A 15,475-nucleotide genomic window follows, 5' to 3' on the forward strand; every position below is an offset into this window, starting at 1 on the left:
AACAAAAAATTACAAGACTTAAAAAAGTCATAATTAGTTAAATTAATTAAATTTAGATTAATACAATCTGTTGTTGAACATAGACTTTGTCTCACAGGGTTTAAACGAGTGACTAAATATTCTACCCGTGTCTGTTACCTGTAAATGGTTAATGGGCACTGTTAAAATCTTGTGTAATTGTTATTACTTATTATTATGGTAGAATATAATGTCTTAGCAATAATTTATTAAGCAATAGTTTAGTAAGTTCCTACTATTTTATTCTAAAAACATATATTTATTTACTTTTTATCTAAATGAAATCTATATTATGTAGAGTAGATGTACTTAATAAATATTATATTACATCATAATTTATTATAATATTGGCTTTTGGTTTCTTTGGCACTTATTCGAAGAAATCAATTGAATTTTATTTATGGTATACTATTTTTACCTTTGTGTTTATAAATAATTAATAATAATCATATATATTATTTATATATATATATATTATAGCCTGTGTTGTTATTTTATTATAAATTAAATCCTTCTCGTGCTAATCAATCTACAATCCAATTTAAAGGTTATGGTTAGCTTATGGGTTCATTGCAATTTGAATTGAATCAAATAAATGTGAACGTATTCATAGTTTTAACTTTAAAGTAGGTGTGTATGGAAATATTGATTGGAATAACATACATTGTTCTGTAATTATTAAAAATGATAATTATATTTTATGATATCTACGTGTCTCTATCATCTCAACTTATCCTATAAGTACCTTAACTTACCTTACTTTACCTATAACCTCTATCATCCCTTTAACTAGTATTTTTACTTTTAAATTAAGAACTTTGAATCATTAAAATTTAAAAGTTCACACACGTGTACCGAACCCTATAGTAACCCAACAGTCCCAAAAACCCTGGCTAATAACCACGCAGTTGATGCCATAAACAATTAATAAAAAATTTAAAAGTGACAATTGGTAGGCAGATAATTAAAAATAATTGTTTTAAATTACTTAATGCTCAATAGATAAAAGCAATGTGATAATCAAAATACTTTCTAATTACTTAGCTGCTAGTGTAATGTCAGGTTCTCACTACTGTCTACTAGTATGGCACACATATACCTAATGAGAAACATTTGTGTTGATACTTAAATACTTTAGCCATGATCTTAAAACTACTGGTATATAATAAATATTAAATTTGTATAATTGTACAGCTATTATTGTCACTTAGTGTGTTTCTCAAACATTGCTGGCAGGTGCGTGAGTCAAAAAAATTACCAATATGCGTGTGGTATTAATGTTCACATCACTTGTGTGTGCTGACTATGCGTATATCAAGTTGATGCTGTTTTCATATTATAGCACTAGTAAATATGTGTATGAATACATACATTAGTTAATGGGTTTTACTCAAATAAAATAAATTAAATTTAATTTAATTTTAATTTAATCTGTGTATTACAAATGTCAACATATTTAATAAGAATTGGTTAAGATTATAAAAGTATATATTTACATAAAAATCTGGACACTACTAATTACAAGTAAAAAGTAATATTATACAATGGTAAATGGATTACATTCGTATACAATTTTTAATCATACACTATTGTCTATTACGTATGATCGCACGGCGTCATGGATAGGCTATTTAGTTGCATTCCTGTGATATGTAAATATTTCCGGTGTCACAGGCAAATATTACCCCCAATATTATTACCGGGGTGGGTAATAATCGCCTGCTACTGTATGCGATTTTTACCTCAGGCGACTATTACCCCCCCCCTACGGTAATAACATAGGGGGGTGATAATCGCCTGTTACAGTTTTTAAAAATTTTTTAACTTTTTCAAAAATCATTTTTACACATATTAACAGTTCTAAACCATCAACTATTTTTTCTACATAACCTAGTTATAAAGTAATCGAAAACAGATATTTAAAAAAAATTTTAATCGGGTCACGAGAAGTAGCGAAATAAATGTTTCTCTTTTAGCTGTTTTGTATCGATTTTAAAAACGGAAAAATTACAAAAACTTAATTTTTTGACGTGTGCATGGGGATGAATGTAAGTGAATTCTTGGAATTTGCAGAGATCTAGATTACTTTAATTATCGATACATATACATAGTGATGCTAACGCACTAATGTTTATTTACTACTCATACAATGATTAAGTTCAAATGTAGGTACGGGTAATAAGACCAGTCTAAATATTGCTCCTTAAAACATGCCATGCTCTAACCCCCTTTAAATTTAATATCAACAAATCAGCATTTTATTATCTGAATCGAGTAGTAAATAAACTCTAAGTACTTATAAAAGTAAGATCAAATCACAGAATGGTTGAAATTATTATCATTTTCATCTATTTTGTAGTGAAACCAGCTTGTAACCTAGATTATATTATGCATATATATCTACTGAATACAATTATTACAATATTAAATGTCTGAGAATGAAATACAGGGTGCGTAAAAAACAAACAGTGCAGTTTTAAGACTTTAAAAAACGACGCGTTTCACAGAAATTAGATTTATTTTATTCGGTACCAATACCGCTGTATGTATCAAGTCCTAAAAATGGCATCAGAAAGATGATAGACTCCAACAGCCAAACATTTATGAAGGTTATTTCTGAAAATTATTGCTCGACGGGTAAAATATGACTTATAGCCTCCACGACTCCACCCACCAATTATGTATTACGTCTTCGACAATTATTATCGTTATAAAATGTTTAGGCTAGCCGACCCCAGCCAGTAAAGTGTATGAAACCTGCGCTGTAGGTTTGTGTCATAATATTATGTGGTCGTTTACATTTTTATCCATACCAATACGATATGAGGTACTCGTCTAATATGCTACCTACCGCTACTTCGGTGCTGTAGTATGCTACCTACCGTAAAATAATACCTACCAAAAAACGTTTACTGATTAATAACAAATTAACAACAATATTAATGACAATTTATTACTAAATAATTTATTAAACTACCAAGTTTTGGGAGCAAGTTTCTCTCTTGAAGATAATTAACACATGTTTCCTCATTACATATTATATGCCCGTACAAATAGCGCATTGATTTATTCATTTTTGTTTATTTTAAAATAAAAAAATAAAAAGTAAAACTCGCAACAAATAGGACACTTACGTGAACACAGCATAGACTAAAATGATATATCTAACAGTAAATTATCATGGGTCTTGGTGGATCAGATATCATAATGGCTATTAAGATATAATTTTGTACAACTGCTATAATATGTTATTCATCTTCATGACTCAGATATATACTTTCCAAATGCATACAGTTTTTTGGTAGATATCATTTTATGGTAGGTAGCATATTAGACGATTACCCGATATGAAAATAGTAGATTATTGTGTGGCAAGTGCAGGAATAAAACTATTTCAGCCTCGGGTGGCTTTTGATTGAAGATTTAGAGTTTTTAGTGTTCATAAAACCACACACACACACACACACAATGATATAATTCAAAACTATAAATAGACATTTTTAATGAACCAAGATATTTTTAAGTTAAAATAATAGGTAGGTACAGCAACAAAATAATAAATTACATATTACTTCATTAGGTAAATATACTTGTTAAACTGTTATAGAATAACTTTTAAAAAGTCTAACGGCATTACAATTTAACGAGTAATATGTAGATACGTTATGTTACTACACATCTGCCAATACTACCTATAAGACCTATAAGACATTGACCAAATTATATGGGTAGGACATTATATTATTTAGTTTAAAATAATCTAAATATTTAACTTGGCATAATACTTTTTGCTTCTGAGAAACTACAGTGTATAATACAGTCGACGATTACAAAGACGGTGATGCGATAAGTCTTAATTATATTTTGTGAGATTGTTCTTCACAGACCTTTATTATTTGTTTTTCATAATGTTCTGGTTATTCATATTACATAATTATTGGTTATTGAGTCGTCCGCCCTATTTAGCATGGTATGATTGTGTGATACTTATACAGTATTACAGTCATACTCTTATGTAACTGTGTAGGTACATTTTTCATTTTTATAAATTTGCATAAATCGATTTTTTAGGATCGAGTAGCTACAATAAGAAAAAATTCAGCTACCTACTTGATTACCTACCAAAGCTTTTTTTTTATTTTGACTTATATTGTTAAGTGTGTTAAATATTACTACGGCTTATAGTACCTATATGAGAAAAAGAAAATTCCAACTATCGATAATTTATCAATAACCACGTCGATTCAATCCATGCACATGACTTTGATACGGACAGCGAGTACCTACAAAGTACAAGCACACCGTAGTTACCCGTCTCAAACTCTTTTGCCAACCACTACCGAGGGGTACCAATGACGGGACGCACTAGACTCTCCCATCACACCTCAAAGGCGCAAGGCGGGATGGGAAAGCAAGTCTCGTCGGACGAGTACCTTCACCTCACGCCCGTTCGCCAACCGTCGTACAACAAGTTGTCGTCGTCGTCTTCCGTTTTCCGTACCACGTTACATAATAGCCATAGACCGCTTCGCATTGTAATATTTCATTGTCCCAGTGGGTGACGATCGACCGCAGTACAGGAAACCTTCCTTGTAAATGTATATTAGTACATATAACTTGTCTGAAAATAAAGCGAACACGCCTTGATCATTAATTCGTGTTGTGTTTCCATATCTATACCGCCCACTCTGTGACCTGGCTATCACGGACAACACCGCCGTGGTCCGTGTCAACTTTTTATTGAGTACCTACCAACCTTTACTTCACCGAATCCGATGTTCAGCCAAAATTGGATTAACCATGACATTTTCTCGGGTTAATAAACTTTAAGCTCATTCCTGAGCACCATGATGGGGTTCTTTTATGTACGTATATGTTGTTACCTATTGAATTTAGGCAACTGTTATTTTGCTTTAATTTAATTGATGCAATGCTCTGTGCATCCTTGCAATGTCATTAACTGACTAACTTATAGTAATAACCCAGTACTTACTATATAAACGCGTCATCAGAAATACAATAGATAGAAAAAAAAAATTATAAGTATATGTAAGAATTTGAGCATATTATAATAATTGATATTTGAATCACTTCAAAAAATTGTTTTTATCAAATGTAATTTTTCATATTTTAAAAATGATCGTGTTTTTATTAACTACAACTAGAGATAACCGTGCAAAAACAATATAATGTACGAAAAACGAAAATATTCCGGTTTAATGTACTACGGGATCAGTGGCGTATTGATGGTGATTTTGAAGATCGGGTGTCCGATAATTGCATAGGATATTGCGTTATATACTTGAAGTTAATATTATAATTACTATAGGCGTAACTACATCCAGTATACCTAGGTGTAATTAATACTACTTATTTATTAACATGGCACATTGCAGGCAGTTGACAGTACTGGGTATACGGCGAGCCAAGGGGCGACACGGTATAGGTCATTAAAACCGATCAGTTTGCCGATACAATATTTCTCGTTGACCACGCAGTTGCAGCAGCGAGGGATGATGCGCTGCGAACGGTCCTGACCCCCCCGATAGTTAATCTACGTGTGTACATAAAGTATTGTTATTACTATTACTATTACCATTATATTGCTATTGACACAGGCGGACCACGCCGCCGGCAACGTGACCGGGCCGCCACACGCCGCTGTGCAACGTGACTCGCTCGAATCCGAATAAATGAAATATTATACATATTGCGACGCGTGACAATAATCATATATAATAACATTATGTGTACCCTGCAGGCATATTATTACTACTGAACGTTAGACGATCTGACGTGCAGTCAGTCGGTGGCCGCGCGCGCTGCTCATTGGTCGCCGCCGCGTCGGACGTCGGGTGATCGTGACATAATAATATTATATTTTATTCGCGACGATACCGTCGTAATACCGCGCGGACGTCGTCGGCGTGACCATTGTATACCGAACTAGGTATATTAAATTGACAATTGTTATTAAATCGCGTGGACACCCGCGCGTCTTCCCGGACGTTCTGTCCGGCGATGGCTGCCGTGCACGTTGTGCGCTGCGTTTATGCTCGTCTTCAGACGCATCTCGTGGCGGTGAACAAACGATCGCTGCCGCTATCAACACTGCAGCTGTAGTTGCAGTATCAACCGCGGCGATAACGTCTCGGATCGAGTTCGTCCCGAGGATAACAAATCATGCAGTGTCGGATTCGGCGAATAGGTAAGTCGGTTTTGGTGGTCGTTAATAATTTTACCTGCGTCGGAGGTTATTTTGGAGGAGGGTAAGCATTGTAATACACTGTACTCGTCGTCTACTTTCTCACTAAATTGGAGTAAACTACGCGGTGAAGACGTGTACGAGTGGCAGTTTTCACCTGTTAGAATTTGTTGTTGTTGTCGTCGTCGTTCGTTTCAAATCCACTCGTCGTCGTTTGGAGACATTCGAAAGGCCAAATTAACATACCGCGTTTGAACATTACCACGCACAACATACATTACTTAAACGTTAGAAACATAAACAAGTATACTGTACAAACATTTTGGGTTTTGTCAAGAAGTAACAGGTGTACAGAGGGGGTGAAAAATGGGGGTGAGCATGTTCAAAAAATCACCCTGTATAAGCCATAATATATGAATGATGATCTGTTATTATTGTTTTATACTTCATACATATACTATTTATGTGGTTTGGTGTTGCGCGATGTAAGTTGCGTACTCGCTCCGAGTGTTCAGCACCGGACGGTGTTGCTAGCTCTCGGATGGGTGACCATCCGGTAATTTTAATAACACGTCCTTGCTACACAGACTCGAACACTTGTTCAAGCCGGAGTTCAAACAACCGTCCCCCCTTACAAACAGCTAATGGCCTATGTTGCCGGGCTTAAGATCAATAAAAAAATAATATTTATAAACTGACATGATTGTATCGAAAAAATTTTAATTGTATCATATTATGTATAGGATTTTGGACCGTGGTTATTCATAACTTCGTACGTTTATTTAATAGAAGTTAGTATGACGCGTGTTTATCGTCTAGCTCAGTGTTTCTCAACCATTTTACTACGGAGGCCCCCTTTTGATATTTCAATTTTTTAGCGACCCCCCACATACATGTTTTTATATACTAGCATAGATTATAACCAATAATCAATACTATAAGAGTACTGTACAGTGTGCACAAGAAACATAAAAAAAATATTACACTATAATTATTTTTAATTTAAAAAATGTATACCAAATATTTTATTCTATAAATATATTTTTTAACTATTTTTCATTGCCCGTAATGCATTACCATTGGTTGATAATCTATATTTGACGTTTGCTATAAATATAATAATGGTGTGTGCTCCATTTTAATATATAACAATATATACTCTTATTATGTAATATTGTAATATTTATTGATTTTATTTTTTCATTACTTTATTTTATTATTTGAGCTTTTCAATGTTTGTATTGATTTAAATTTTAAATCATACACGACCCTAAATAATAAGTTGGCGATCCCCAGGTTGAGAAACGCGTTTAACGAGTTTAGCTGATATAACATTTTGTATTTTAAGTGACATTTTTATTATTTTTATTTTAAAATTTACAATCTACAATCTATAGTTAATATAATAAGTAAATGTGTTGATAGTTACTAGACCTGAACACTTGAGGGAAGGGAGTGTCCAGTGACACTACTTCCAATTTAAACTTAGGGAGTGACATTTATATAAACAATTTCCAACTTCGAGAAATCCCCAAAGCTCAAAGTGAAAATGCTAAATTAATTCAATTTGTTGAAGACTATCTGCTGAAGTTTTCATAACTGATGATAAAATACTTTATTGTGTTATTTCAACTTATTTGTGAACAGTGTCAATATAAAAACTAATTTTTGCATATTTAAAAAATGTCTATGACTTATAAATAAATATAATAAATCCTACTTAAAATATAATATTTATTATTTACTTCAGATAAAAACCTGTACCTATATACATATTTATTTATTATTTACTATAATATAGTGTATAGTGTCTGTGTTGTGACGTGAGAAAAAATAGTGCTAAAACGGCTAACTAGTAGATAGTAGAAGTGGTAGATATGGTTAGGGTTATACACTCGTACATATACCTTATCATTTAAAACTAACGTGAATAAAATAATAATGTTACTGTACAATATTTAAAAAAATCAATATACATTATCACAAAATCTACATATATAAATTTTTTTAATCGTATAATTAACACACTAAAATGGGTATGAAAAATTTTAAAATTCTTGTTACATTATATTACTCTAATGTACATTGTATACAATATTCTTGTATGTAATAAAAAATAACATAATAGTATATTGTAGGTATTCTCAAACATAATCAAATATTATTTATTTGTATTTACAATATGCTCGCTGACGAAATTATCTAATGAATAATGTATCACACGAAAATAGGGTTGAAAATTAAACCGTAAATTATATTTTCTCATATAACTAAAATAACTAAATTTGTTTCAAAGAATGCAGTTATCTTTATAATTTTTTGAACACAAGATTATATAGGACAGTTTACTTTTAGGTAGGTATAATTTAAAAAACTTCAGAAGAATGACAAAACTATTAAATGTACCTAGTTAAATGAACAGTGTTTCAATAAAAATTCTTCAATTTTTTGGTTAAATTACAATTACCTAATTCTTACTACATCATGTAGCTATTGTAGCTTACTCAATGGTCAAACCTATTTTTTTATATAATTCTAAATGTATGAGTAAAATTAATGCTTACACCTCATATTTAATGGGATCCCAAAAATGAAAACAGCAATACATTTCTACAACTTTCCCCTCCAAACTTTTACTCAATTATATGTATTATGCTTAAATATATTTGTACAGTATCCTTTAAATTTACTAGAGAGTTATTTTTGTACAAGTCCAACGAACAACTCGACGTTAAACACAGTTTGTCTTATCAACCATGGAATTTAAAGTGCAACATAAACACACCGTTCACTGGTTTCGCAAAGGGTTGAGAATACACGACAACCCTAGTTTACGAGAGGGGCTGATCAATGCTAACACGTTCCGATGCATTTTCATACTCGATCCGTGGTTCGCCGGTGCATCAAACGTGGGCATCAATAAATGGAGGTTATCATCACATATTAAAATATTATCATTAACATAATCAAACATAAACATTTTCGTGAAAATGATTTTTTAAATTTGTGTTCCAGATTCCTTTTGCAGTGTCTGTCAGATTTAGATAACAGCCTGAAAAAACTAAATTCTAGACTTTTTGTTATCAAAGGACAGCCAGCTGAGGCATTGCCCAAACTGTTTAGAGTAAGTTTTCAACAAATCAACTTTCGATTTTAAATGAGCTCAAATCTCGTCTTTAACTCCATCACTGCGTTATGTAATTTAATAATAAACTATTCTTGATGTGTAGGTAAAAATGTTAAATAATATATGATTATGATTATTTTAGGCATACGTAGGTACTAATTAGGTACATACGTAGGTAATAATTGACTGTCTTGTTGACATACAAAATAAATATACATTGCGTACATGATACGATAATTTATGTAGTAGTATTGTTTCTAGCAATGGGGTACCACAAACTTCACGTTTGAAGAAGATCCTGAACCGTTTGGTCGAGTGAGAGATCAAAATATAAAAGTCATGTGTAGCGAAATGGGAATTTCTGTCATAACTCGTTGTTCACACACCCTGTACCAATTAGATAAGTAAATATAGAACTCTTTAAAATAATTAAATTTTATTTTATAGTGAAAATTGTAGATTAGCGTTAAAAATGTTTATATTTTTATAGTAAAAATATCAAAAAGATTTACACACGGGTAAACGATTATAATATGTACCTATTAATATGATGTTATTTTATTTTGCAATCGATGTTATATAGGTATTTTAAAAACAATTTAGAATTGAACTCATTTACTGTGAGGAAAATTTCTTGTATTAGTTTTAATTTATGTGATATTTTAATAAAAAAATTGTGAATTTTTTAAGTTTGAAATTCATTATAGGTGTTTCGCCGAAAATTTTCTGACTTCAATTTATTATTTTTTGTTCCAGAATAATAAACGTGAATGGTGGAAAAGCTCCATTGACATATCACTTATTTCAAAAGTTATTAGAGTGTATTGATCCACCAGAAAGAGCCGTACCTAGCATAGACAAAGAATTTCTTGGTAATGCATTTACACCAACTAAATATGACCATGATGAAATATTTGGTGTCCCTACATTCGAAGAACTTGGTAAATATAAAATATTGTACTTAATATATAGGTGTTTTCAATTAATTTTATTGTGTAGGCACATTTTATATTATAATATAATATTATGTAGAAAAGTAGGTACAATAAATGGGCTCAGAGTGTTACAATAAAAACTTACATTACCAACTTTTAATGATTAAAAGTTCTTACGAATAAAAACGCTGTTCGTTGTATTCATCTACATTTTTAAATACCGTTATTACTACGTGTAAAGTGTATTTTTAAAATTCCTGCTTAAATATAGACTAGTCTATGTAGATACACGGTGCTATACTACTATATGTATGTATTTTACAATTGAATATATTAGAGTTTTCAAACAGTAGGTACTATTATATTGTAATTTGAGAACAGCAATATACTTTATAATGATTAAGTTATATATTAATAATGTAACAACCGATATTTCTGAATTTTCGATGTTCCTAAATGTCGTAATTTTGTGTTCACATTTTGAATGTAGTAATATTGATATATTTGTATTTTAAAATATATTTACAGGATTTAAAGAGATAAACAACTCAGCACGACACATATGGGTTGGGGGCGAGACGGAAGCATTGATAAGGTTGCAGTGTCATTTGGAACGGAAAGCATTCATAGCATCTTATGGAAAACCAAAAATGACACCACAATCTTTAGTAGCTAGTCCCACAGGTCTCGCACCGTATTTGAAATTTGGATGCTTATCCACTAGATTGTTTTTTTCAGAGTTAAATGAACTTTATAAGAAGGTATATAATATCATATAATATAATTATATATTTAGTCTTATTTAGTTTTCCTCATAATTTAAATGTAAATAATATTTTATTGCAAGTAGCACTGAAGTGGGGCAATTGTAAATTATGTAATTATGAAATATAATTAAACTAATATTATTCTAAAAATTCGAAGCAATTAAATATTGCTGTATCTATATGAAGGTATAGATAAAATAGGTAACATAGGTTCATTTAGGTTTTATATAAGTCAAAATGTATAGTGTAATTTGTTTTTTACTTAAATAATTATGTTTGTTTTTTTAAATTCAAAGTTTACAATCAACTTACTTGAACATTTTAGTAACCATTATTTTAGAATATGTTAGTATATGTATATTGTCTCTGCTTTTCAGCTTTTTTCATGATCAAAATATAACCTACGTAGAAAAAAATTGTTATTCAGATCCTAAAATGTATAATATATAATTATATATAAATGCACAATCATAAAGTAGTTATAGCAGTAGGTACACGTTTATACTTCAGCATGTTATTGACTATGTTTTATATAATATGAATATCGTTTACAATTTCCCCAATTTATAAACATCCGTCCACCCCAATACTGTCATAATATCTAATACCTAGTCTATATTTTAATCTATAATGTCACGTAGATACGAAAATCCCAACCGCCGCTTTCGCTGCACGGACAACTGCTGTGGCGAGATTTCTTCTACTGTGCGTCCACCAACAATCCGAACTTCGATCGAATGGTCGGAAATCCGATTTGTGTGCAAATACCGTGGGACAAGAATCCCAGAGCTCTGTCCAAGTGGGCGAACGTAAATATTTTCCCATATTTCTATAAATAGAATAGAGTGTGTGGTTCGTGGTAATCGACGTGTGGTATAATTGCGGTAATTGAATTGAATTCAGGGACAAACCGGTTACCCGTGGATCGATGCGATCATGATACAGTTGAGGCAAGAAGGCTGGATCCACTGCATAGCGAGGCACGCAGTCGCGTGCTTCCTCACACGTGGCGACCTGTGGCTGTCTTGGGAAGAAGGGATGAAGGTACACGGAGGTTCATTTAATACATTTCTCAATATTATATGAACTTCAATATTATTCTAGTCTTATCACGTTTTGTTTACGTTATGAATATACGAAAAAGACTGAAAATTCTTAGGTATTCGATGAACTATTGTTGGACGCCGATTGGTCAGTAAACGCTGGTTATTGGATGTGGTATTCGTGTTCGTCATTTTACCAAGAGTTCATTCACTGCTATTGTCCTGTTAGGTTCGGTCGAAAAGTAGATCCGAACGGCGATTATATAAGGTAAGATAGGTACATCTATTTTTCTTCCTATGCACCTAAAAAAATAACAATAATTATTAGGTACTAAAATAAATTACGTTATTTTCTGAACTATATTTAAGGAGCTAGCACGTGACTTGTTTTGTTGCTAAAAAACATGCCTTTCAGTAAAAACTTTCACTTCTTATAGAGTGATTTTGATGTATATTTTTTGAAAAATGAAACCCTTCTTAAGCCCTGTATTGTACTTGGATTTTCAAAATTATATTTCTAAACCATACACATACGATTTTGAATACCACAAATTTTCACAAACTTTTGTCATTTTTGTTTTGTTTGTTCTGAGCAACGAAATAAATAATTGAAGTCCAATTAGTCCTGTGTTTTGAGCAAAAAATCACAATTTTCATTTTTGGTCGGTGGTGCCATTGACATGTGTACGCATGTAGCATGTGAGTAATATTCTGGTGCTCCGATACCCGCATGCAATCAAACCCACGCTAATCATTGACGACTCACATAAATGCAGGGCCGTATTACCGCTTAGGCTGTGTAAGCTAAAGCCTAGGGCGGCAAATTTTTTTTTTCGTGTGACCCAAAAACTACGTTGAGGTATAAGTAAAATATCAATACCTATGTAAATTAGGCGGTAAATTTATTTCAGCCTATGGCCGGAAAAAACCTTAATCCGACCCTGCATAAATGCCATGGACAGTGGCAACAAAAGCGGAATTGCATATTGCTCTATGTTGAAAAGACAAGAGCATGTCCCTTTCTTAATGCAATTGTTGTTTACAGGAGATACATTCCAGTGTTGAATAATATGCCTAATCAATACATCCACGAGCCGTGGTTAGCGCCCGAGTCCATTCAGTTTACTGCCAATTGCATAATTGGCATTGATTACCCATTGCCAATCGTCAATCATGTAAATGCTTCTAAAATCAATCTCGAGCGAATGAAACTGGCATATCAGCAGCTGTCTAACTGTCAGCCGCAATTAGAAAATGGTAAATTAATTCTAATCTCCTCGCTAAGAAGATAAATGAAAACATTGTATCATAAAGTATAAATAAGCGTAGTTATATTATTTTATTTTTTATTAATGATTTAAAATTAACAAATCAATAATATCCTAAAAATAACATTGGGTGTATTAACTGAACAATATACTTGTATAAAAATGATTATTTAAGAATTATGTATTATGATAGTAATACAATAGTATTTCTAAATGTTACTGACAAATCATTAATCTACGAAGTTCCCAAAATAGAAAATATATTTATTTTTGTAAAAATTAAGTGTCAAAGAGTTGTTAAAAACTATACAAAAACCCATAGATGTATTTAATATTGCTGTGCGTTGAAACAATCATCACAACTATAAATGGTTAGCTGGTAGATACCTATCTATTGTATCACATATTTTCCCGGAATTTCGTCGAATTGCAATTAATCATTATTCAATATCGTTAACATTAGGTATGTAATGTATGTTTATCTCCGAAATATTTGTTTACAATAAATTTAAGAAGCCCGTGTTTTTGTATTCATTGGATCATGGTCATTTTTTTACACACGAATCTGCTTAAGCACATACCTATTATGGTAGTTTTAATCATTTAAATGTTATATTATATACATAAGTGGTTCGACACCGAGTTCTGACGAATTAAAGAGTGTTACTGTAACTGTGAAGTTGATAAAATACACCGGGTTGTCGCTAGATTAAAGTGAGTGATGTATATTTGTGTATTAGAAGTAATCGTGGACACGTGGCTAGTGCGTCACGCTTTATATTGAATCTAAATCCATTATAACCATACATGGCCAGTATTCGTTAACAGATAGCTGACTTCATAGAAAATAAAGGTTGCCACAAGTAATGTCATCTTTGAAAATTGATGTTTTAATAAATATGTTATCTTTCTGTTGTATGAAATACAATTTGTTTCATTATTTTGACTCTAAAAGCTTGCTCATAAATTTAAGGGAATGTCGGCGCACTATTTGTTTTTTCTCTCCGACTCACGCGCAACATATTATCAAATGTATGTTCAGCAAAACCAAACCTGTGTTGTTACTTTTAAGTTTTAATATAAGAGTGAACTTTTTATTATCATACTTTAAGCTAAGAACATATTTTAGTGTGTCCCTGCCTTGACTTTTTACGATATTTTAATTTTTGTGTAAGTTATAAACGTGTATCAAATTTAAATGATTACAATTTAAAAATGCTTATAAACTGTATACAAATTTAAATATTGTAAAAATTCCAATTTCGAGATACAGGTAATGTTTTTAACTTAAAGTTTGGCGATAAGTGGGTAATTATTAGATAATTCTCTCTAATATTAAAAGTAACAATCCGGGGTTGGTTTTTCTAAACATACATTTGCCGATTGGGCCAGAGAGAGAAAATAAATGGTGTGCTGACATCTTCTTAAAATTAAAATTCGTCAGAACCACGGCCGCGACCTGGAGTGCATTGAAATACATGGTACCTTCAAGTTATAGGTAAATAAGTATTAAAAACTCTTAACTACCTAATATGTGTTATACTGTAGTTACTATTAATGCTTATTATTAGGATTAGAAGATGATAGGTACCTATTTTTTAAATTTTAATATTAATTATCGACTGACTCCTTATTACTATATATAGTATGTATAATAATATATTATTGTAAATCGTATTATGTAATTTATTTTAACCTTGGTTTATCCACATTCTGTATTTATATGCTTATATAAATCACTAAACCTTATGCTGAAACAAACATCAGATATTATACATTTAAAGAAACATTTTTTTGTGTAATGTGTATATAATAAAACAAATATAATCATTAGCTATATGGGTATATAGTTTACGGAAATTAACTCTTAATCAAAAAATGTTATTTGGACGAAATAGTATTTAAATAAAATACAAGTAAGTTGCCAGACACCATGATATTTTTTCGGAAATTCTAACATTATTGAAATATAATAATATCATACTTATTTGTATTTATAAGCTATAATAGCATACCTAATATAAGGATCACAAAATAATTATAATTATAATTTTAACTATATATATATATTATGAGATAATAGGAACATGTAAAATCGTTTTGTATACCTAG

General features: G+C 31.3%; 1 protein-coding gene across 2 annotated transcripts; it reads left to right on the forward strand.

Annotated features, from left to right (window-relative positions):
• The first annotated feature begins 5,817 nt into the window (after positions 1-5,817).
• Positions 5,818-13,750, forward strand: LOC111039780 (cryptochrome-1-like). Of its 2 annotated transcripts, XM_022323408.1 has the most exons (10): positions 5,818-6,226; positions 8,917-9,152; positions 9,239-9,347; positions 9,612-9,754; positions 10,107-10,291; positions 10,814-11,046; positions 11,694-11,861; positions 11,956-12,096; positions 12,212-12,363; positions 13,141-13,387. In XM_022323408.1, the coding sequence occupies exons 2-10, from the start codon at positions 8,980-8,982 to the stop codon at positions 13,385-13,387; spliced, it is 1,551 nt and encodes a 516-aa protein (XP_022179100.1). In that variant the 5' UTR covers positions 5,818-6,226; positions 8,917-8,979. The 2 variants fall into 2 exon arrangements, with proteins under 2 accessions (XP_022179100.1, XP_022179101.1); XM_022323409.1 differs by lacking the exon at positions 5,818-6,226 and having other exon boundaries at positions 8,980-9,152; positions 13,141-13,750.
• The last annotated feature ends 1,725 nt before the right edge of the window (positions 13,751-15,475 follow it).

This window comes from Myzus persicae, unplaced genomic scaffold (assembly GCF_001856785.1).
Source record: "Myzus persicae strain clone G006 unplaced genomic scaffold, MPER_G0061.0, whole genome shotgun sequence".
Lineage (NCBI taxonomy): Eukaryota > Metazoa > Arthropoda > Insecta > Hemiptera > Aphididae > Myzus > Myzus persicae.